Here is a 22,396-nt window from a genome sequence, read left to right as displayed (position 1 = left end):
GTATTCTATCTCTTCGTCCTTAGCTTACAAAAACCGTGATTTCTTCTATATTTCAAATCTTAAAAAGATCGCTCAAATCGGTCAGCATATCTCTATGGTGACAATGAACAGTTCTTTCATCATTTTGCTTCTTTTCACATGGTGTCAATTCACGGCTATCAGCTTTCCGCACAAGCACCGAGCGTTTTTGACCAAGAAAAGAGTTCAAACAAGTGTGATCTTAACATGGGCATATTCTGGGATGTTTTCGTTATTCAGCAAGATTAAAGCATCGCATAAAACGTTTTTAAAAATTGATCTCTATTTCAACACTACAGGCAGCCTCATCCTTCTAACTGTTGCCTATTTTTGCCTGTTCAGAGCATTTAGGCAACAAATGAGGCGTTTGCATTCATGGAGACCCACCAATTCAACGCATGGACAACAACGACGGGGTAGAGTCAGCCGAGAAAGACAATTCATTGTGGTTAATCTGTTACTACTGTCTTTCATTATCGCTTGCACCATGCCAGTCACGGTTATTTCTTATTTGGCTCAACACTGGGTTATAAAAACCCCATCCGTTCAAATGGTAAAGTTAGGAATTGCAATGCTATTCGCCAATGGCATTCTCTTTCTTAAGTTTGCAATCGATCCGCTAGTTTACGCCTGGCGGCTATCGCAATATCGAAGAGCGCTGAAATCCATTCTTTTCTGTAGTCGACAGAGAACAGAAGTGGATGAATTTCTTTCATATTCTATTAACAATCGAACTGCAATTTCTATCCGGAGACTGGAGTTAAACAAGGAAGAAACAAATGCCATAAACGGAAATTGGCCGGCATAATTTTCTTGATATCTCTTTATCCGTTCAATCTTAATGAATTGCGATTAATCTGAAAATGTCTAATTTTACATGACGACCGCCGCGGACATTTAAGATTATCTTACAATATTGAAATAGTTTATTAAGATATTTTTTTTACGATATCAACCATCATTCAGTCGGTCGTTCTTTCCCGTTTCCAGATTCTTCGTTCCTCTTGGTCACCTGGCCGGAGAAACAAGCGATCTAGTCACACCCGTAACGGTCATGAAAACGAGAGGCTCTCGGGACGAGATGTCAATTAATCAGTCAGACCTGTCGAATTGCCGAATCTTTAACTTTCAATCTTTTTTTCTATGCCATACTCCACGATTAACTCAGAAACACGCGAAACATTCTTATCCAATAAGATTTGGAAGTAAAGGCGAGCTGGCAGTTTGTACCTTTTCGTTTTTGCCGCCGTCAATTTAGATTTATCTAAGTTCTTCTTGGCTGCTTGTCCGTCGTTTGGTCACTGAAAAAGTGTGGTCAGTAGTTTAGGGAATCTACGAAGCCAATCAGTTCGTCAGTCAATATTCATTATATTTACAAAATGAAAAAGAACTACAACGATATATAAATGTTTATCCAGTTTATTCAGTATTAAAAAGCAAGAAAAAATAGCAAATGAATCAAACTCAGAAACAAAATGAACACCATCTATGAGTTAAACAGCGCATTTAGACGATACGGATAGTTAGGGTGAATTACGTGAACAAAGAATGATGGAAAGAGAGACAAACCAAACGAATGAAAATAAAATAACATACTTTCTGCACTAAATAATGTTACATTCGACTCGACTCGGGTTATGTGAAGCACACTTCGTATCTGCTTCTGTTTAAGTAACTAAGTTCGTACAATATTTAATTCTTGGCCCTGTGAGACACTTAAGTGTATATACATCTCTATGCCTTTCCAAAATATTAAACACTGTCCCGTAACATAACGTTTTCATTTGGTGAGATGGCAGCAACGAACATCGGACACGATATTCAATTTATAGCAACTAATGTAAGGTAAATACTAAATTTCTTTACTGCCTATTTCTATGATGAAAACACCTCACAATTGCTGAGGAAAAGATATACTCCCTGACTGAAGGAAAACGAAATAACCGAAAAAAATAATTGTTCCCTTAACTATCAGCTACCATAAATCTGAAGTATTGAAAGTGTTATTTTAAAGTTAGCTTAACTAGATAGTTCAAACTAAAACGGTTCAGACATTGTTCATGTTTTAAAAAGTTATTATTGGGTATGAACATTAACGAACAACTACATAAGATACAAATGGAAAAAGATAATAAAAGAGAGAAGGTAATGTTACATATTAAACTGATTTATAAAAAGTGAAGCTCATAGTTACAGTAATACTTTCTTTTACAAAAATCAAGTTTATCACACTTAGTTATTAATGGGACCTCAGTAGACAGCAAAAAAGAAAATCCCTACAATCTTGACCGGCATGTAGAAAGAATTTGATAACTTTCAACATGTGAAAAACCTTCTACCATCATGTGCTGCACATCAACAAGTGCATACATTTTTGAGAAAGCCACAATAAGCAATAAAACTTCTTACCACTCCAAATAGATGTTTAGGCTAAAAATGGAACTCTGTCCAATTGAGGCAAATCAAGTCAATACTTTAACAGTCATGTACATTAGTTGTCGTCATTTCAAGAAAGTTGACACATGGGTCCACAGATATTGAGATTAAAATTATAATAATTCACTATTATTTACACACGTGGAACAACTGTAACTAGAATGATTATAATTGCACACTGGGAATCTAATACATTCAAACCTAATAAAAATTTTACAAGGGAAACACTAACGTGCATTTATTGAATAATTGATTAAATTGACTTGTTTAATTTACATGAGCTACATCATTGCTTTTCATAAAATCTCTGGGCCAAGTGGTTTACAATATGATTACAAGGAACCCCTTTACTCCCAAGATCTAATTGTTAATTCTCCCTTTCAGCTGCTACACCTTTTGTTGTAAATCAGTGACAAGAATATTTTGTGTTAGATCAAAAAAACAACTGCTATTTGATAAGTTTGAGTATGCTCATTACCTGTTTGCTGAATAATACAAGGATATTATAGGGAGAAGTTACATGTCAATCCCTAGGAGTTTAAAGGTTAAGCTGACCCAGGGTTAGTATAATAGATAATTTGTTCTCTTTTACAGCTTTTCTAAAACAGTCAAGTGATGTTTCTGCATGTCTCAAATTAGGATTCAACAGTATAAGACATTGACCCCAACATAACCTTATCCATTAAGTCAAACCAAAGGCTGTATTCTAAACCTGGATTGGCACCAGCTGCCTTTCCACCGCTCCCATCACAGGTTACCCAAACCATATGCACCACAGCAGTCTGATAAGCCTAACCAGAATGCCAGCACTAAGCTCTGCTCATATAAAAGCAAAAACCCATCAGACCTTCAGCATTGACTTCCAAGCTCTCTTCCGTAACTTTGAAAATTCTTGACTAAAACTTACAATAATTAAATTACAGCTAATACTTTTTTGATGTCCACTCCACTGGGGCAGTCATCACTTCTCAACAAAATTTACTTCTTTTTCAAGTGGACCTATACATAAAGAAAACACAAAGGCATGCAATTGCATCAAGTCAGCAAAAAATCTAGATGATAAAAAAAAAAAGGTGACAAGTGACTCAAGGTTGCAGTTTTGAGGCTGTTACTTAAAAGACCCCATAACTTTACCAGCCATAAGTCTAATTCTAAATCTAAAGAATGGTAGTGAAATCTGTTAGTTTCTAGATTTATTTTTTTAAGTGTACTTGGAAGCTATTAACATCTTATTCTTGAATACTAAAACTGCAAAGTGCAAAATAAAAAAAATTTTTGAGACAACCAATTAACCAGAACTTTCACCTTGAAAGTGCCCCCTTAGTAACGGTTGTTCTAGGGCGTTATTATAAGATTGCCTCTCTCTCCCCCAGAGGTGGTGTAAGAATGGGAACTGGTGAGCCGCAGAGTGTCCACCCTTTTCAATAACCAAATTTCAAGGACTTTTCCATGACTCAGATCGATTTTTCTCTGACTCCAAATTTTTCTTTAAACCTTTTCATTCCCAAGATTTCTAAATCAGTTCTCGTTAAGTATTTCTAGATGCACTTCTTATTCTGTAATTTCTAAACACTTTTATCATTGCTTGATTCAAGCAGATTTCCAGGACTTTCCAGGAGCTGTACAAACCCTGCTGCTAGGAAAACCTGACAAGTCATTGGGGTGTAACCTGAGAAGAACTAGAATCCCATCCAGGAGGGTGGTGGGGGGGGGGGGTGGGGTTATAAAAAGTGGTACTAATCTTAGCTCAATAAACTGGAGAAAAGTGCAGGAGAATGAGCTTCCTGGTGTGTGCAATCTGATTGAGGTTTCGTAACTGAGCTAATAATTGAAGTAAACTAACATAACACTTACATATATATTGGTTGCATTTGCATTCGCGATGATTTTGAAGGTGGGTGGTGAGCAGAATTAGAATCAAAACCACCAATGAAGTCAACTATGACAGAGAAATGACACAATCAAAATAAATTAAGACTACTGTGTCATTTTCAAAATTTCATATATAGTTGTTGATGATGACGATAAAAGTCATAGCATGAAGATTCTGGTGCATAGTTTAAATATACCTTTCTTTTGAACTTACTTTAAAAACATCACACCAAAAGCAATTGCCAAGGTAGCAAGAGATTATTAAAACTTGCTACATTTGGGTAAACCTAAAAAAGCTCTTAGACTAAATTTCTCAATTTTTAACACAAAAGTAGGACTTGCTTACAATGGTCATCTTCGTCTGTAAAAGACCTGGAGACCCAACAGCCTAACCAGAAACCTATAAACTAAATAGTAAAAACAGCAGTCAGTAAAAATGGTTGGAGATATACGATTGTACAGTCTTTCCCATACATTACACATTACTGCATGGCAGGCAGGGATAATCCTTTTAACTCCCAGCGGTGATGAAGAATGAAATTTTCCTTACAACAGCAATTTGATATCCAGCAGAAATGTCACCAGAAGAAAACAAAATATCAACCAGAGGATACTATTTGATTCATTATTATATTCTCTAAATGAACATTACAGATTATGTACACGGCAGATGTACAGTAGAGAGAGTTACTATCAAGACGAGCCTAAAAGTTAATGGAGGGGAGGGGGGGGGGGGAAAGAGGGCTTGCAGGACTCCCACTGACTCTGCATCCCACTGCTCCTAAAAGAACAAACAAGAATTATAAAACTTCTTCTAACAGAGTTATTTGAAGCCCTCTTCCCCCCCCCCCCCGAAAAAAAAAGTCTCAAATAAGTTAATTTGATCAGAACCATTCACTGCTTTCAGTAATTGATTTAATTCTAAAACAGGAACAGGAATAATTATTGTGTATGTGGTGCAAAGTGTGCTGTTTACTTACTGCCAATATGCATTCTGCCGCAGCTTGAACTGATTCCACATACTACAAACAAAAATACCACCAATAATTATGTTTCTTTCAACATAATGCAGCAAAGGATTCAGGCAACTGAGCAATTCTCTTCTTTACATTTAATCAACCTTTTTGGGAGATCTCTCTTATCTTTGTTCACCATCAGTATTTCTCATTTTATTGGTTTCTCTGAATCTAATTTTTACAATCCCCTACATTCTTAAAACACCATCAGTAACCTTAAAGAGTTGCCAAAACGATTGAGGACAATCATCAAAAATAATTATATGCTTAGAGAGAATTTTACATGCAATAGGATAGCAGGTACAGTATACTAACCGTGAAGAGAAGTAAGCACCCATCTGTTGGACTCTCAGTACTATCATTTGTTGAAGACTTAGTTTCACATCCAATGCCATTTTCTGCCCACCAGCTCTGATGACCAGTTTTCAGGCTTAACCAATCATCTTTCTACACAATTAACACAAGCAAAGAGCAAAATACAGTTACATTTTGAAACACTTTGAGTGTATGGAAGAGTCCGTTAATTACAGGTAAACCAGAGAACAGAAAACATTTTAAATTAATTTTATTTACAAACATTTTATATTCTGCACATTTGTATCACTATTGACAAATACTTAGCTTCAGCATTCAAGACCAAATAAGATCTCTTGGAAGACCCAAAAACCAAAAATCGAAACTAGACTTTGCAAATTAGAGAGATCAGATTTGTGTTTGTCCCTTGCCAAAGATGACAACTCAGCTTAAAAATATCCATCATTCTTTCCTTCTCTTCAGAAGAAAAATTTTGAACATACTATAACTGGTCCTTGTAGTATTATAAAGCATGTACAGGACATTGTTCGAGGCTAGGCTACCTACTAGATGTAAATGGCAGGTATACATACAGCTCAGTTATTAGTCGAGCATCTGACCTGACATTGCAACTGATTGGGTTTTTAGTCTTCACAGGAAACTTGCATTCATTAATAATTACAATATTTGTTGCATGCTTATAACAAATGCACTAAATGTATAATCGAAAAACAATTTTAAGAACTTACAATCCCAAAAACCTCAAACAAAGGCTGGAAGTTTGAAAAACTAGGTGACAATCATTTGGATGATGATAACATTAATTCATAAAAACCATTAAGCTAAACATAACTGTAATCTTACATGCGTCAGTCTGTCAATTTCCAGATACAAAGACATGATAGTGAGATTAATTCCAAACCAAATAAGGCACCAAACTGAGTACTGAAATAAAAAACGAGGAAAATAAATCAACAGGAATTCATATATTGCTTACAAAAAGTTGCTTTACCCTGTAAACCCTTTCCCTCCAAGATTGCATCAGTAATTCTCCTTACTATCTGCCATACAATTCTTATAATGTTATTTCACAGAATTTGGTATTGGATCAACAAGCAGTCCCCTTATTGATCTTCTTCTTTATTCTCATTACTTTTCTGCTGAATATTGTACTGATATTGTAAGGAGAAATGCTGTTTTGGTCACTCAAGGGAGTTGAGGGGTTAATTATTCAAAGCAATTATCATTGTCCATCAGAAAGTATCTGTGTAGTAATATACATATACAATAAATGAATAAAGGAGTAAGTTTCTAAAGAAACTGTGGTGCTACGTCAGTGGGAGAGTATAGCAGGTAATTTAGTGTTAACAACTGGGTTGAAAACGTAAATTAGCCACCATAAAGAGTAAAAAAGCTAAGGTTTCGAGTGTTCGCCCTTTGACAGAGTGATTGGAGGAATTGCGGGTTGTGTGTGGGTTTATATGCAGAAAGTGGAGCTACGCCATTGGTGGGAATATTGTGATGAGAAAACAGGAATAAATTAGTTGAATGAAAGGCGCTCATTGATTCCGTGTGGATTAAGAGTGCCGATTTGGAAGATAAATTTTTGTTCTAGTGTTTTATGGCTTTCCGAACTGCCTAAATGTAAGGAAAGGCCGCAAACTGCCATATGCTGTTTAGAATGATTATGAAGATTAAAGTGTCTAGTGACTGGTTTGGATGCATCCTTGTCATTTCTTTCCACGTCATGAAGGTGTTCTCGGAATCGGTCACCTAGTCATCTTCCTGTTTTCGCTTTTGTCTTCATCTTTCATCTTTGTCTTTCATCTTCCTGTTTTTGTCTTCGTCTTCTGCCATCAGCGAAACAGGTGACTGACTAGCTCCACTTTCTGCATATAAACCCACACACAACCCACAATTCCTCCAAGTGCTCTGACGAAGGGCTAACGCTCCAAACGTCAGCTTTTTTACTCTTTACGGTGGCTAATTTACGTTTTCAACCTAGTTGTTAACACCAAATTACCTACATATACAATAATTACAAAATATAATCATATAGCAAAGAAAAATAGATTTTTCTGTTAAAATGTTGAAATAAAATTAGCTTGCAATATCTCTGTACCAAAAACTGGCTTAAAGACATTAAGACATGGTTCCATTTTATCCTTGGTTCAAATTTAATTTTCCCTTGTTTCAAACTCATTATCATACATTACAATACCCAAAAACAAAAGAGAATAAAATCTGAACCAAGGATAAAATTGAACCACAACAAATACATGGTTTGCACATGACCCAACACTATTCTAAAACAAAGCTTTAGGGAATCTATTGTTTCAGTCATTGTTTTCTTTATCCAAGAACTGAATGCATAATGAAGTGTGGGGCTGTGCAGAAATCATGCCAAATATTCAAATGAAAACATTTTTCTACCCTATATAAACTGTGATATTACAACCAAATTCAACATTTCATTCATCAACTATTTTCTAAGTTAAATGATTTCATACAAAATTATTCAAAAAGAACTTTTGCAAAAATGTTGTCTATTGTAATTATCTTAATCAAATTTTCACGCACAATTCACCTCATTGACATGTCGACAATTTTGAAATTGTAGAATACTTAAAATAAACGTGACTGGATCATGAATAAATTTTAGTACAAGTAAAATCCTTAGCAAAGAGTTATGACATTTTTAACCATAAGAAAATTATTATTCAGACTTCTTTATTAACAATACCACATGCTGTGGTCTGTATTCAAAGGGAAATAATGTGTAAGGAATATAGTAGAGGAAATTAGCAGCCAATAGGGTATTTCAAATTACTTAACAGGATTTGCATAACATTGATATTTTTGGAACGTAACGCAAAACTCGTTTCAGTAACTCACGAAGGTAATAAAAATTGGACCTATGATGTTGATGGTACAACATTAAATACAATATCTATCCCCCTTCTGACGTAATCAGTGACAACGCTAATGTACGAGGAAAATCAATTGGATCAATAGTTCCAGAAGGACTAAGTTTTGAAGATACTCACTGACGTAAATTCGAAGTTCTAAATCTTTTAGCAACAATTACTAGACGTCTAGTCATTCTTATTAGAAATAAAGAAGGAGGGATCGAGCAGTTTTCGGTCTTACACGGCACAAAAATGTATTGTGTAAAAGTACACTCAATGGAAACAGCAAGTGGTTGAGTCATGCAAAGGAATCATGCCAAAAATTTTGTACACTAATTGCTGAAGCAATGTTAACTTTGTGTTTGGCTTCAGTGTTTATATCATCATCCGCTCAGCTAGAAGTTAGTGAATTTTTCCCCACATACACACAAATAATTCTTACCGTTATAACATAAGCAGAGCGGTATTGATAGGCACCAAAGATTCCTATGATGAGGAAAGCAATATGGATGAAATTTGCGATGATAGGCGCCCACATGAATCCCAGGAAATCGAAAACTTGTCGCTCCACAACCACCAGCTATACAAACAAAGCGAATGGAGAATACATTATTAGTCAGCGATGGCACTGTTATCAATGTTTATTATTCTAAAGAGTTCTTAAAATAAGCTTGTGTATCCTGATAAGCTTATCGTGCCAACGTCTTCAAATCAGGCCGAATGCAACGCCAAGAAATTTTGAAACGTGATACGTACCATTTGAAGGACTAAGATGAAGAAAAGGATGGTTCTTCCGCCACAGCAACCCATTTTTGATTGGAATTACCTACCGCCGTTAGTACGAAACGTTAATTTTCAAGGCATTCCTAAACAACACTCCTCTATATTATTTTCTGCCTTCGAATTCCCATCGGATATGACATATGCCTAATATGGAATAAACTCGTGCCAGTCTCCAATAGTTATAATCAAAGATGGCGGAGAAGAAGGAGCATTGTGTTCGGGAAATATCTTCCTTTGTGACTCATACTGCAACGGAAATGGAAAGAATTCTATCGCGTTTTAAGTGGAGAAAGGAAGATTTATTGAAGAAGGTCTGGAGAGACTTTCCTTTAAGCCCGTCATGAGTACTTGTTTAATGTAATATAGGAAAATAATTTTATTTACTTAGTTTAATTCTGCGCGCAGAGTCAAATGAAAACATCTTTCCCCACTATTGTTTTTTTATAACCTTCAACTGTGTTGTTGCTTCCCTTTGCTTCTTCTGGTTTACGTCATCCGTGTCCGGTACATGTTGTGCGAACGTGAAAGGGTGGGTTTGCTCGCACCCAGTCTTGAATATATAATTTCAAGATACATGTATTTTGTTATTCTCACTCAACAAGCTTACACGCGTGTGCAGCAATTAGAATCGTAATCCACATGACAATTTTAAAGTATATAATATTTTCAATATTTTTGCTTGCAGAAGTTTAAAAGTCCAGTCTTGGATTAAAAAAATATATTGGAACTTTGATTTTACAATCTTACCAATTAATCTGTGTTAATTTGCCTTATGACAAGATATGATTTTTAATGCAAAATTACAGTCAGTTCATACAAGAGTGTAAATTAGTGCTCTCTCTTCTAAGGTCAACAGTTCAAAGTTGATACACTGTCCATATGACTTCAGCCACAGAATACCAGCATCAAGACTCAATAAACACTTATCTCTTTGCCAGTACAAAACAAAGGACATTAATCCTCAGGTGTGTCTTACAACTGTAAATATTTTTACAATACCCTAATCCTCCCTCTTTTTGATTATGGAGATGTTATATGGGGGGACAACAACAATGAAACCATAATGTCAGAATTACAGATCCTACAGGATAAAGCTGCTGAAGTTCTGCTGGGGCACCCACCCCAAAGCTCATCAACCAAAGCACTGAGGAGTTTAGATCTCAAGTTACTCTCCACAAGAAGGTTTTTTTCATCGTTGCATTGCAATCCACAAGTGCCTGATTGGGGAAACTGACTTTAACTTTAATTTTATCAAAAATCAAGCTGTCCATTCATATAACACAAGACGTCTGAATGATCTTCGTTTACCCCTTCCTCAAACTAACTGGGGTAAACAAACATTTGTCTATCAAGCTGCGAAAGACTGGAACAGTCTTCCAACTGATCTCAAAGAAACACATCTCTTATCTACTTTTAAATTCAGCTGAAAACTTTTTTAAAAAATTGTGATTAATTTTAAACTTTGATATTTTGATTAATTATCGATTTTAAGATTTTGACTCTTCAAATTTATTTATAAACACATTTTATTTATTTATTATTATTATTATTATTATTATATCAATTAAGGTAATTAATTTAATTAATTTGATTAATTAATTTCCCACTGAAAACTGCCATGGTGAGTTGAGCTCCCTCATTAAATATTATTATTATTATTATTGTTATTATTATTATTATTATTATTATTATTATTATTATTATAACTTCCATGAGTGACCAAGACAGAATTTCTCCTAACAATACCAATATGATATCAACCAGATAAGTGATGAGAATAAAGAAAAATATCAATTTGGAGATAATTAGTTGATCCAATTCTAAATTCTCTGAACTAACATTATAAGAATTGTGTGGTTGACAGTAAGGAGAAAGACAAATTTAATCTGGGAGTTAAAGGGTCAAAGCATGAACATGATACAATTGAGTGGGGACATAAACAACTTTATATAATAATTCTTACACCTAGAGGATTAATTTCAATTCTCTATCCACAGGATGTCTGTACTAGCCCTGAATTCTTCTACCAAACATGCAAGGCAGTGATACCAATTTCTATAGGTACTTTATTATACATAACTATTTAAGAAGTTCATTTATGCCATTATTTATGTTAAGCCCTCTTTCAAATGTGTGAAAAAATCCCAAGCATCAGAAAGTAGACACATGTCTGTGACACAGCCAAGATGCTAGACAAATGAAGCTGAGAAGTTTTGCTGGATTACATAACTCAGTTAATCATACAGGAATATCATTGGTTTCATTTTTTAACCCCTTACATCCAAAGATCAGTCTGTACATTCTCTATACAGTTCTCCATACATTTCCTAAAATGCTGTCAGTTTCTTTAGTTGATGATCATTTCCTTTATCCTTGCAACTTTAATATTTAATTCAGGGTTTACATATTGTAAGGAGAAATTGGATGCTAGTCACTCTTAAAGATTTAAAGCATTGCAACAAAGTAACATGAAATGTTTTCATTAACATTGCTGTTTACTTGGGTGTTTTTTCTTATCATTTCTTTTCTACACTAGATGAAAAGCACTACAGTTCTCTCAAAAACGGCCATGAAAGGTATGAGCCAAAATTATGATTTGTTATGTACAGTTATGAATTGTACAAAGTTTTTGCAAATAGTATATTAAGATGAACAGACCAATATTGACTTGTTCCATTTTGCCTGAGACAGGTTTTCAGATTAAGTCTAGATTTCTATACTATCTTATAATAGAATTATTATAATAGATGAAACTATTCCAATAGTTTTAAAGCTTTCTGTACATCCCCCTTTGATATTTTATAAATGCTTTCTTCTTTCTCCATTGAATTTATGGGTCTTTTTAGTGGCAAATTAGATACTGGAGTCCACATCAGGGTCGATAACAAGGTATGGAAAATAATAAAATCATGTTTTATCCTCAATAAAGCTGTTTTCTTTTTCCTTTTGACAAGTTTTTTTTGGCAAAAAGCTTTGTGTTCCAAACATTGAAATCAGTGCATGCACATGTATACCTGTACTGGGGCATGAAATCTGACACACATACACAGGTGATTTCTGTCGTTTTGTAGGCAGCACCATCATGTTGTTCCTTGTTGACACCAAAAGAAAGATCTGCACATAACACTCAGAGCATGATGGTTGATGGGAGGACTTGTCACAATGATTCAGTACATGAGATAAGGTGAGATGTGGATTGAGTCTGTCATACATGTATGAGTACATTCCATTTGCCTTTTGGACACAAAATAGTCATAGCATTGTACAGTGGGGTGAAAGATGCAATTGAGTTAGGGATAAGGCACTGCTGAACTACAAGTCCAGGTGTGAGGCCTGGCTGGGTCATCGTGTCTTGTTCTCTCATAGGGCCTCTTTCCATCGATCCAAGAGTATAAGTGGGCACCAGTGAATTTTCTGTGCTGAATTAAACCTGAAAAACGGCAGGGGGCTGTGGAGCATCCCAGGCACAGGTTTTAGCAATGCTGCTAGTTGCTTCACATTTTATGGAAAGTGGCCCTGGATAATCAACAGTATAGGCCTTTAAGCTCATGATCCATACTTTTTTTACTTTCCAACATGTATCATTGAATGCTTTGCTGCAGGTCAATAATGGCATGGGAAGTGATACCATCCTCTCAACTGCAGCTAGAGCTTCATCTTTTGTCACAAGAAGAAATCAAGACTTGGATCATTGGGAACTTACCACAAGTTCAGTACTTGAGGTATGCTTACAGGAAATGAACAGCTGAGCCAACAAGTAGGCTCTAATTAGCTGCTGGGCGAGTGGTGGTGATTTCAGTCAGCTAGCAAAGCAAGTGTGGCAGAGGCTTTTGTTAGGTGTTTACAATAGACTAGCTTTGCTTGTTTGCGTAAATCTTATGGCCTTTTTTCTCACTTGCCACAGAGCTAATGTGAGCATGCTGGCAAGCTAAATGAAATATTATCACAGGGGTGTCTCATAGAAATGGTGGAAAGTCATAGAATTGAAGAAAATCATTTTCCAGACTACAAGAACCTTTGAAGTTAGTGTGAAAGTCATAGAAAGTCATGGAAAACCTGTAAGACTTAAGACAATTTTTCATAAAACAACAAAGCAAGAAATATTATGAACAATTGATCATTTGACCTTTATTTTTAGGCCAAAGTCTCAATGGAGACTTATAGAAAAGGAAAAAATATCCAGAGAAGTTAGGGGGAAATTATGGAATTTTATGACATTTAACCCTCTAACTCCCGAGATCTGATCGTTAACTCTCCTCTCTAGCTTCTACATATTTCCCTGTAAATTAGTAATGAGAATTTGGTGTTAGATCAAGATGACAACTTCTAAGTGATAAGTTTGAATATTCTCATTACCTATTTGCTGGATAATATAAGGATATTATAGGGAGAAGTTTCAGGTTGATCACTTCTGGGAGTTAAAGGGTAAAGGTGTCAGAAAATGAAATCTGCTTCTTGATTGAAGGTATGAATACTGTCAGTTGGCAAGTAACAACATTTGCCAGGTTATCATACGTTGCGCATGTTACAATGTAAATAAGTGTTTTTCCCTTGAAACAGTTCTGTTGATGGTGCCAGTGAACATTTGGTGGATTTTGTTTTGTCCTGTCTTCAAGAGGAGAAAGTTGCTCATCCCAGTGGATTGGAAGAAATGCTGAAAGATTTTCTAGGAGATGGTAAGACGCTTCTGTTAGGCCTGTGGTTTTTTGCAAACTCATTGTGTATTAAGTATTACTTTTTTATTTTCTCTTGCATTGCTTGATGCTTATTTTAGAAACAAAGGCTTTTGTTTTGAACCTGTGGAAGTTTCTGGCTGTTTCAGTTACCAAGGAGAAAAACTCTGCCATCTACGTGAGTATACTATAGTTATATCAATACATTACTCTAATTTCAGATATTTTTTTGTTGTCAGAAAAATTCTCGTGTCCTATCTTCTCAAAAGCATTTCCTCGTACAAGAAACTTACCTCCTTTCTTCATATTAATTTCCTCTTAGTCTCCGATGGAAAACAAGACGCAAGATTCTTCAGGTATGCCATGATACCGTTCCTTCAATTGATGTGAAGTTTGCTTGTCACAAGCAACTGTAGTGTTTGCACATGCTTGATACCTTTTTCACAATTATTTTTTATTTCTTAATTTATAGTCGGAAATATTAACCTATCTGCTACTACTTAGTAACTGAGTTTGCAATTTTTTCTTCCCTCTAGCCAATAGCTTTAAAACAAAGACAGACGTTCAGGACCACCCAGAACCTGTTGGAAGCCCCGTGAAAGAAACACCTCTCCCGATGGACCGAGTAATATCTAATTTCTCTCCTCAACAACGGCTCACTGTCTATGAGCACGTGATACAGGTTTGTTACCAAGAAATAGGTAACTTAAAACGGATAGATTGCAATGTTTTTTTCCCGTATGTAGAGTCTTATGGTTTATCACCAATTATTAAAAGCAAAACATTGTAACAGTCGAAATACCCGATTGTTTGCGCAACAGAAATGAAGAGTTCGTCTGATTACTGGGAGATATTCGCTTTCTCTTTGCCTTTTATTTCATTTTCAACCCTATGATTGGTTTAGTTCTGTTTTCCACCAATTGCTCTTCTCAATCAGAAAAAAATTCAAAACTGGAAAGAGCCGCGCGCTCTTGACACTTGTTCGAGAGGTTTGGGTCCAAGCTCTGGCCGAATCACTCTGTTGTCTTGTTGGCCAAGTTGCTTTCCACCCATAATGCCTCTGTTCACCCAAAAAACTGTTAGGGGAACTCGAAAGATTAGGAGTCATGCCTTAAATATTGGTATATGCTTTGTTATTGATTGTAAAAATTAGTTACCAGGTTCCTCGGTCTTGACTTCTGTTTTTTCTACAGGCTGCAAAGGCAAAACGAGAAACAGACAAACAGGAGATGGATTTAGAAATTGTTTCTGACTCGAATGAGTCTAAAGGTAAGAAAAATGGCATGCTCAACGGAAAATGAGTAGGCTTCTTGCAAAAATACTTTTGTTAAGAAATAATGAATCTTGCACGTTTTCGAATGTGTCACGCTCGAATTTTTGTCATGTACTAATTTATGTCACGCTCTTGTAATGTAGGAACAGAGGGTGATCAACCAAAAACTCATTTTGAAGTGTTAGCTGAACAGCGTGACTACAAACGTCGGCGACAGAGCTACCGGGCGAAGAATGTACACATCACCAAAAGGAGTGCTGTTGAGGTATGAATCGGCTGTCAAATCACGGTCCACACTCAAATCTGATCTAAGCCATCCCCAAAACGTAAGGAACATCCGCTTTATAATTTCTCTATAAGTCTGAAATTTTATCCTGATAGACAGACAAACAGGCAGACGGACTGACGCTCGTGCTTACGCACATACTGACGGACAGACAAGCAGACGGTGAGATAGATAGGCAGGCAAACAGACTGACGCACGTGATTACGCACATACGGACGGACAGACAGACAAGCAGACGGTGAGACAGACAAACGGACGGACTGACGCACGCGCTTAAACACAAACGTTAGGACAGACAGACAAGCAGACGGTAAGATAAGATAGATAAACAGACAGACGGGACGTACGTACGTATATACGTACGTGCCCGTCGCTGAGAAATAGACAGACGGATACAGCGGCAAAACTGCCTCTACCCCGTCACAGGGCTAATTATCAATACATTGTCGAAGCTAAACTGACACTTGTAGTGGATTTCGCAAAAAATAATATTGGACCCCTGGTAATGTATGATTTAATTCTTAATTCGTACCATAAATCTGTCTAAATCTGCCTTAGCAATGGGTGACGTAATGCTAAATGCATTTTACGTTGTCGGTCTGAATAGGGTGTATGTTCTCTGGTAATCCGTGACACTTCCACCTGTCTGTTGATAGATAATGCGTTACCTTATGCCACCTGATTCAAGCTAGCGTGTGAGCTAAGGCGACGCGTGACACCGCGAACTGTCAGTTTCTAGATAAAGCGTGACCCTATGCCTTCTTATTAAGACAGCTTGTGAACCAAGGTATTACGGGATACCCTGTGCTGTTATTTTGTAAGCAATCCTTTATCTTAGGTCCTCTGTTTGCAGGTAATGCGAGACCTTATCGAGACGCAAATGCACGTATTAGAAATGCAGTACAAAGAAGAACACGGCATTACTGGTAATAATTCTGATGTTGGAGACATGCCTGAAGAGGAGCGCGAAAATAAAGCAGACTTCAAGGATGGTACGAGACGAGGGATGAGAGACGATGAAGAGACTCGACGAGTGGAACGAGACAGAAGGCAACGCAGAGGAGGGAATAAACGGGTTTGGTATTACGACAACAGAGACTCAGATACCAAGAGATCGAGGAGATGATAATGTACAAATGAACCTTTTTAAGATAAGCGAATGAAGACGTATTTGTGAATATTTAAATAAAATTGGCAAGCTCTGCATGCAAGGGATATTTTTTGAGTAGAATGGGTGGGATGGACCACTTCGACATCTCTTTCCCCTGATCTCTCTTTCCAAAATTTTTAGTACAAGACTTGAAATTATTTTCCTGCTGGCGCCGGTCAAACCTAATTTTGCACGGAAACAACCCAATTTTGGCCTGGAAAATACGCATTACGCCACCGCTTATGAAACATGTATAATTAACCTCGAAGTGAATGCAAGAAAAATCTGACACAAGTATCTAAAATCGGACACTAATGTCTAAAAACCGACAATAGTGTTGAAACCGAAACCGTCTTCAGTCGATAAAATTTGCGATGACAAATAATTGATGAATGACCGTGCTAACATTTGCGACCACCGTCACTTATCAAAAGTTCTTAGCCTGTTAGTATCGTCTTTCCCTCTTTTTCTTCGGGAATGCTAATAATAACAATAAATGATTGCATCCTAGCTTGGAAGTGAATTGTTCTCTACGTACTTAACCAACCGGACAAAATGTCAGGCCATCTTAGGAGTTGACCGGGCTATGCCTATATTTGGCCGAACATTTGCTCATGACCGGCCGTTATTTCGAGCTCTGTAGTACGTCTTTCACTGATCCCACCTCTAGCTGCAGAATTTTTGTTTGCCTTCACGGGACACAGTTAGGACACATAAAAGCCATGACATCAAGAGAAGTAAAATTTAATATTCCTAAGCGGAGGCTCCCATGTTATATCTATCTTGATGAAATCTTTACTGTTTACTAGCTTTTAAGTTAACTTTTTCTTAGAAAACTTTACGAGTGTTTTGGGTCTAGACTTTCATTTAGATTTAAAATGTGGAGAAAACTTTCCTTTGATCTTTCCCGTTACGTTACCACATTTGTAAGGTTTTCTTCAGTAGACCTCAAAACCAAGTTGTTTGAAGCACAGTTTGAAGTTATACTAATTTAACCGTCTCGGAGAAGTATTGTTTCTGTCAGCGGTTGACGCGGATGGTGTTGACTAGGTTCTTGATGAACAAACTGACCCCCTTGGAGAAGAGCAATTAATATTATTAAGAGCGGCGATGCATTCCTATCTTTTTAAATGTCGACGTTTTGCTTTAATTTTTTGCTCCGTAGAGATCTGTCGCTAAAGTGAAGGAATCCACGAAACGTAAGCATGTAGTTCAAACAGAAGGGCGTTAGGTATAATAACGAGAAAGACTGAGCAAGAATGTAAAAGAGTCGAGTGGCCGAAGATTGACACGAATTTCAAATGACCAACTTGAGCTATTTTTGCTGAATCTTCTCAAAGCATAAGCTGGAACAAGCTCGATCATATGACCTACATCTTCATAAGAGTCGACGTTCGTGCCTTCCGCCGTCCAGCGGCTATATTTCCCAAGATCCCTCACGTGCTGTAACGCTGTCACTTGCTAGGTTCGTCGCATTGAATACACTCGGCAGTTTTCTCGCTCGATGTCTCTACTTGTATTGTACTATGCTGTATGTCGAATTCTTGACTGCAGATTCGTGACGCTTCTTCCAGAACTGCTTGTGAACTACAGCTATCATCTGAATAGAAATGGAAACGTTGACAGGCTTTTGACTACAATTAATGACGTTTATAAATTGTCCTTTAAGACCACATGTCATTTTCCTAATTCAGATTTACCTGCATGCAGAAGTTTTATATTCAACATTTTGAAGACGGATCGATAGAAAAAAAAATGTACTCAGACAGACAAAGACAAATAGACAAACAGAGACAAATGGACAAGAATTGTACAGAACATTGAACAGATACACAGCTAGACAGACCAGACTAACATGCAAACCATGTAGATAAAGAAATAGACGACCAGCTGGTCAGAACGACAGACAAACAGAAGAACAAAAAGATGCGCAGACGGACGGTCGGTTTGACAGAATGATAGCCAGACAAACGGACAGTCAAACAGATAGAGGCGAACGGGCAGACAGAGAGACGACGGATAGACAGACAGAAAGACAGGGACCAGACGGATAGACCAATACACTAGACAAATAGCTCACTCATAGGAAGACACGCCAACAGGCACAGAATAAAGGGCAGACGGATGGATAATCTCGACCGATTCGAGAAAGAAGTAGTTGGCTAAACCAGATTTGTTAGACCAGAAGGATGGGACATTTCCATAAAACTCACCTATGACAAGATGAACCGCTATGGCAGTCGTTCCCACTGTTAGGGACCATACGTGAAGATCATGAACAGCTAATACTCCCGGGATGTCTAAGAGGCTTGCTTTTAAAATGTGGAAATTCAACCCTTTTGGAACTCCTAGAAAATGAAAACAGACCCATCTGTATTTTGCTGTCTAAAAGGATAGACGCCGAGGGTCTCGATTCTCAGAATTAATATTTAGACTCACAATTATTATTCACGATTAAACTTTTTTTTATCTTTGTTTCTTTGGTTTTCTCCCTTTTGTAAACAGATGGTAATGTACTCACCCTCCATGAGCACAATTAAAGCATCTTTCAAAATAGCTAATGTGGTTCCTAAAACTATCAGAGAGAATACAAATGTGCATATAGGGTCTGCGATGGCCCATGAAGGCTGCAAAATAATAAACATACAATATTAACTCAACTCTCATTGAAATATGGTACAAACGACATGGCCAATTTTCTAAAATCTGTGTTTCACAGATGAAAAGTGTGAAAAACTATGTACTGTCTTGGCGGACTCGTTACCAGTCTCTTCCAATTTTTCTCGATGGAAAGTTAAATATTAGCAGATATGCTGGAAAAAGTCAGGCCTTCCCGTATTCCCCATGATGCAATTGGTTCGTGGAAACGTTTACGGGATTGAGTTAGCGAGCGCTATAGTGACTTCGTGAGTGCAGGTTCCTATGTCCTTTCGCTCGCCCGAATTTGGGTCGTTCCTTAAGCCCGTGGTTTCTTAAGATCAAGTGACAAGAGAAAATCATTGTCCACAGTGGTCCACAGTGAGCTGAGACGAGTAGCTTTACGAGAATATGTGAAAACACGCGCGACAAACCAGTCTTCTACCCAAGCCATTATAAAAACCTTACCTTAAACCAAATGAGAAGAGCTGCTATAAATACGCCTATACTTTGTAAGAAGTCGCCTAGTACGTGAATAAACGCCGCTCGCACATTTACATTTTCCTCTTCTTCTAAAATGATGAAACTTGATGGTGAGACTTGGGACTTTTTCGTTTTGCCTTTCTTTTTTTTAGGATGGGATCCGTGGCTGTGTCCATGGCCTTTCTGATGAAGTATGACACCTAATCTGGTTCACAATTAATTTGACAAAATATAAGCTGGGATCATGTTACAATTGGGGGTCTGTTGGCCAACAATTTGCTCTTGTAGACACCATTAGGGATTGGAATGGGCCTAAATTGAATACCAGTCTCCATGGTAACGAATAGTGACGTCACGATAACGAAAGGCGAGAGAAAGCCATGCTGAAAGAAACGCTGCACTTTCGTTTAATTTAAATATGCAGCAGATATATCTTTTTTAAATGCAACAAAACAAGGAACTGAATTTAACTGAAGAGTTCATCTCATACAGGACTGTATGCATGTTTTTATTAAACATCATGGCGGACTTTCAGAGGATTCGACCTATGTAAGGTAAAAGAGGTCTACGAAATTGGATATATCTCCTAACGATGAGATATCTTTAACTCATGTTCACTTTGTCTCAAACTGCAAGATTTTGAAAACATTAATTAGCAACTTACAGGATGTTTATAATGAGGCCCGCTGACGCAGTTAGTAACATGACTTGGGCATCTATTTCATATTGTTTAGTGAGAATTCTTTGAACTGCTAGGTAAACTAAGACTCCGGTTAATACCCAGATGAACAGAACGGACATGACTGCACCCATCACCTCTGAAAACAGATGTGAGAAGTTAGCTTTCAAATATAAAAACAATAGCCTCCATTTGGCGCGAAACTATGCTCGGAAATTTTTCCGCGGACATTATCTGTTAACCTCGAGGAAAACTTTGGGCTACGAGCTAGAACAGATTAAAGCACACCAGTAGCTCTTTAAGTTGCTTTTGTTTGCATTCGCATGCAGAATTTTTCTCACGCCTTTGCAGACACATATTTAAAAATCTTACCTGCGCGATGCCAGCCAAAAGACAGAGTCGTAGTGGCGGGCTTGGTTGCCACCCACAGAGCTAACAACGAGATCATGAAACCCGCGAAATCCGACAGCAAGTGAGCTGCGTCCGTCATGATAGCGAGGCTGTTAGCAAAATATCCCCCTAAAAAATTAAACAGGAAATTTGGGCCGTAAGTTATCATCTTATGCTTAGAAAATACTCTGACGTACTTGTGTGCGATCAAGCTTTCATCAAATTTTCCTCTACAAGTTTTTAAGGCAGTGGAGCTGCAAAAGTGCGACAAAATTTTTCCAGGACTCACGTTATGCCTGATTTTGAAAAAGTAAATTTTTCTAGAGAAAAATTTGTCAAGGATGAAGTTTGCTCTATCATTGAAGAGCACTCGTCAAGAAGATTGAAAGGGTCTTGAAAAAAGTAATCGTTACCTAGCAGTCACCCAGTCCTTCGCACGTTTTATTTTTATATATATATATTCCAAGCCAAGCGCACTTGGCCAGGAATACAGATGCGCATGTTTTTCTTTGAATTACCTCCTAAATCGTAGATTGGTGTGTCGGCAGTACTTTGTATGTACGTTTCTGTGTAAGGCACCAGCAACTCTAGATCTAGCTATGGTGGGGGTTGTACCATTTCTATCCTTACTGATTGACTGCAAGCTATCTCAATATGATTTTTATCATTTTAAGAGTTGCTTGCCAGGAATTTGTTATTCAATTTCTTTTTACCCGTAAACTTTCTGTGTCTCAATATTCGTAGTATTTCTTGCTTATTTAATAAGTTAATGCTTACATGTCTTTGATCTCGTGGGAAACAATCAAAGTAGTGAATTTTGGATCTGCAACATTGATATCCAGAAAAGAAAGAGGTACTCGAGCAAGAATCATTGATCATCGATAGCTTTTGCCAAGGCCGACATGAACAATGAGATTTCAGTGTAAATGCTCTAGCATGCACATCAAATTCAGAGTTTGTTTCCCCTTGGAGCACCATATTTTTCTGTGTACATGTGTTCTGATCAGGTTCTATTTATCACTTGATCAAGTGTCACATTCATTCATCCATTAAAAGCCCTGGTGCAATTTAAATCGTCAGAGCGCGTGAGATCATGTGTACAAGATTTGGCGTAGCCCTTGTATACGAAATTTGCTTCTCACAGCTAAAAAGCATCGTTTCATTATGATGTATAGCAATCATTATTTGCTGCAGGGATCGGGCTGGGAAAAAAAACCATGTTATGTTGTGTTCCTTTATAATAGACCAGATGTAAACATGATTTATAAATTGAAGTAAAAATATTCTGTGATTCTGGCGGTGTTTTACCAAAGAAAATACACTTTTAATAATGAGAACTCTCACCTACAAATTCCACAGTCATGAAAAACAAGCAGAGAACACTAGCGATCCTGAGTCTTCTTGTGGCCCCGTCTTTAGCTTTCTTCATTTTTGATCGCCTTGAAAAACAATTAGGAGCAGAGATGAACTCGTCGATTTAAAACCTGCTCTGGCACC

General features: G+C 37.1%; 3 protein-coding genes across 3 annotated transcripts; 1 reads left to right on the top strand and 2 right to left on the bottom strand.

Annotated features, from left to right (window-relative positions):
- Positions 1-1,419: 1,419 nt before the first annotated feature.
- Positions 1,420-9,458, bottom strand: LOC131768546 (sodium/potassium-transporting ATPase subunit beta-1-interacting protein 1-like). Its single transcript, XM_059084266.2, has 8 exons — positions 9,302-9,458; positions 8,988-9,125; positions 6,501-6,581; positions 5,658-5,789; positions 5,307-5,348; positions 4,673-4,733; positions 4,309-4,393; positions 1,420-3,453 (listed from the first exon to the last, which is right to left on the bottom strand). The coding sequence occupies exons 1-8, from the start codon at positions 9,353-9,355 to the stop codon at positions 3,444-3,446; spliced, it is 603 nt and encodes a 200-aa protein (XP_058940249.2). The 5' UTR covers positions 9,356-9,458; the 3' UTR covers positions 1,420-3,443.
- Positions 9,459-9,518: 60 nt separating this feature from the next.
- Positions 9,519-16,792, top strand: LOC131768562 (uncharacterized). Its single transcript, XM_059084283.2, has 14 exons — positions 9,519-9,639; positions 10,177-10,293; positions 11,326-11,389; positions 11,865-11,904; positions 12,175-12,217; positions 12,400-12,512; positions 12,931-13,050; positions 13,889-14,004; positions 14,103-14,179; positions 14,324-14,357; positions 14,538-14,683; positions 15,195-15,270; positions 15,418-15,539; positions 16,414-16,792. The coding sequence occupies exons 1-14, from the start codon at positions 9,520-9,522 to the stop codon at positions 16,684-16,686; spliced, it is 1,461 nt and encodes a 486-aa protein (XP_058940266.2). The 5' UTR covers position 9,519; the 3' UTR covers positions 16,687-16,792.
- An 803-nt stretch (positions 16,793-17,595) lies between these two features.
- Positions 17,596-22,328, bottom strand: LOC131768602 (proton-coupled zinc antiporter SLC30A2-like). Its single transcript, XM_059084327.2, has 7 exons — positions 22,244-22,328; positions 20,882-21,028; positions 20,495-20,648; positions 19,816-20,035; positions 19,232-19,337; positions 18,924-19,058; positions 17,596-18,310 (listed from the first exon to the last, which is right to left on the bottom strand). Exons 1-7 carry the CDS (start codon positions 22,326-22,328, stop codon positions 18,165-18,167), a joined length of 993 nt encoding a protein of 330 aa, XP_058940310.1. The 3' UTR covers positions 17,596-18,164.
- Positions 22,329-22,396: the final 68 nt, after the last annotated feature.

Source organism: Pocillopora verrucosa, chromosome 5, assembly GCF_036669915.1.
Source record: "Pocillopora verrucosa isolate sample1 chromosome 5, ASM3666991v2, whole genome shotgun sequence".
In the NCBI taxonomy this organism is placed as follows: domain Eukaryota; kingdom Metazoa; phylum Cnidaria; class Anthozoa; order Scleractinia; family Pocilloporidae; genus Pocillopora; species Pocillopora verrucosa.
Note: the sequence above shows the minus strand (reverse complement) of the source record. Positions and strands in the feature narration are given on the sequence as shown.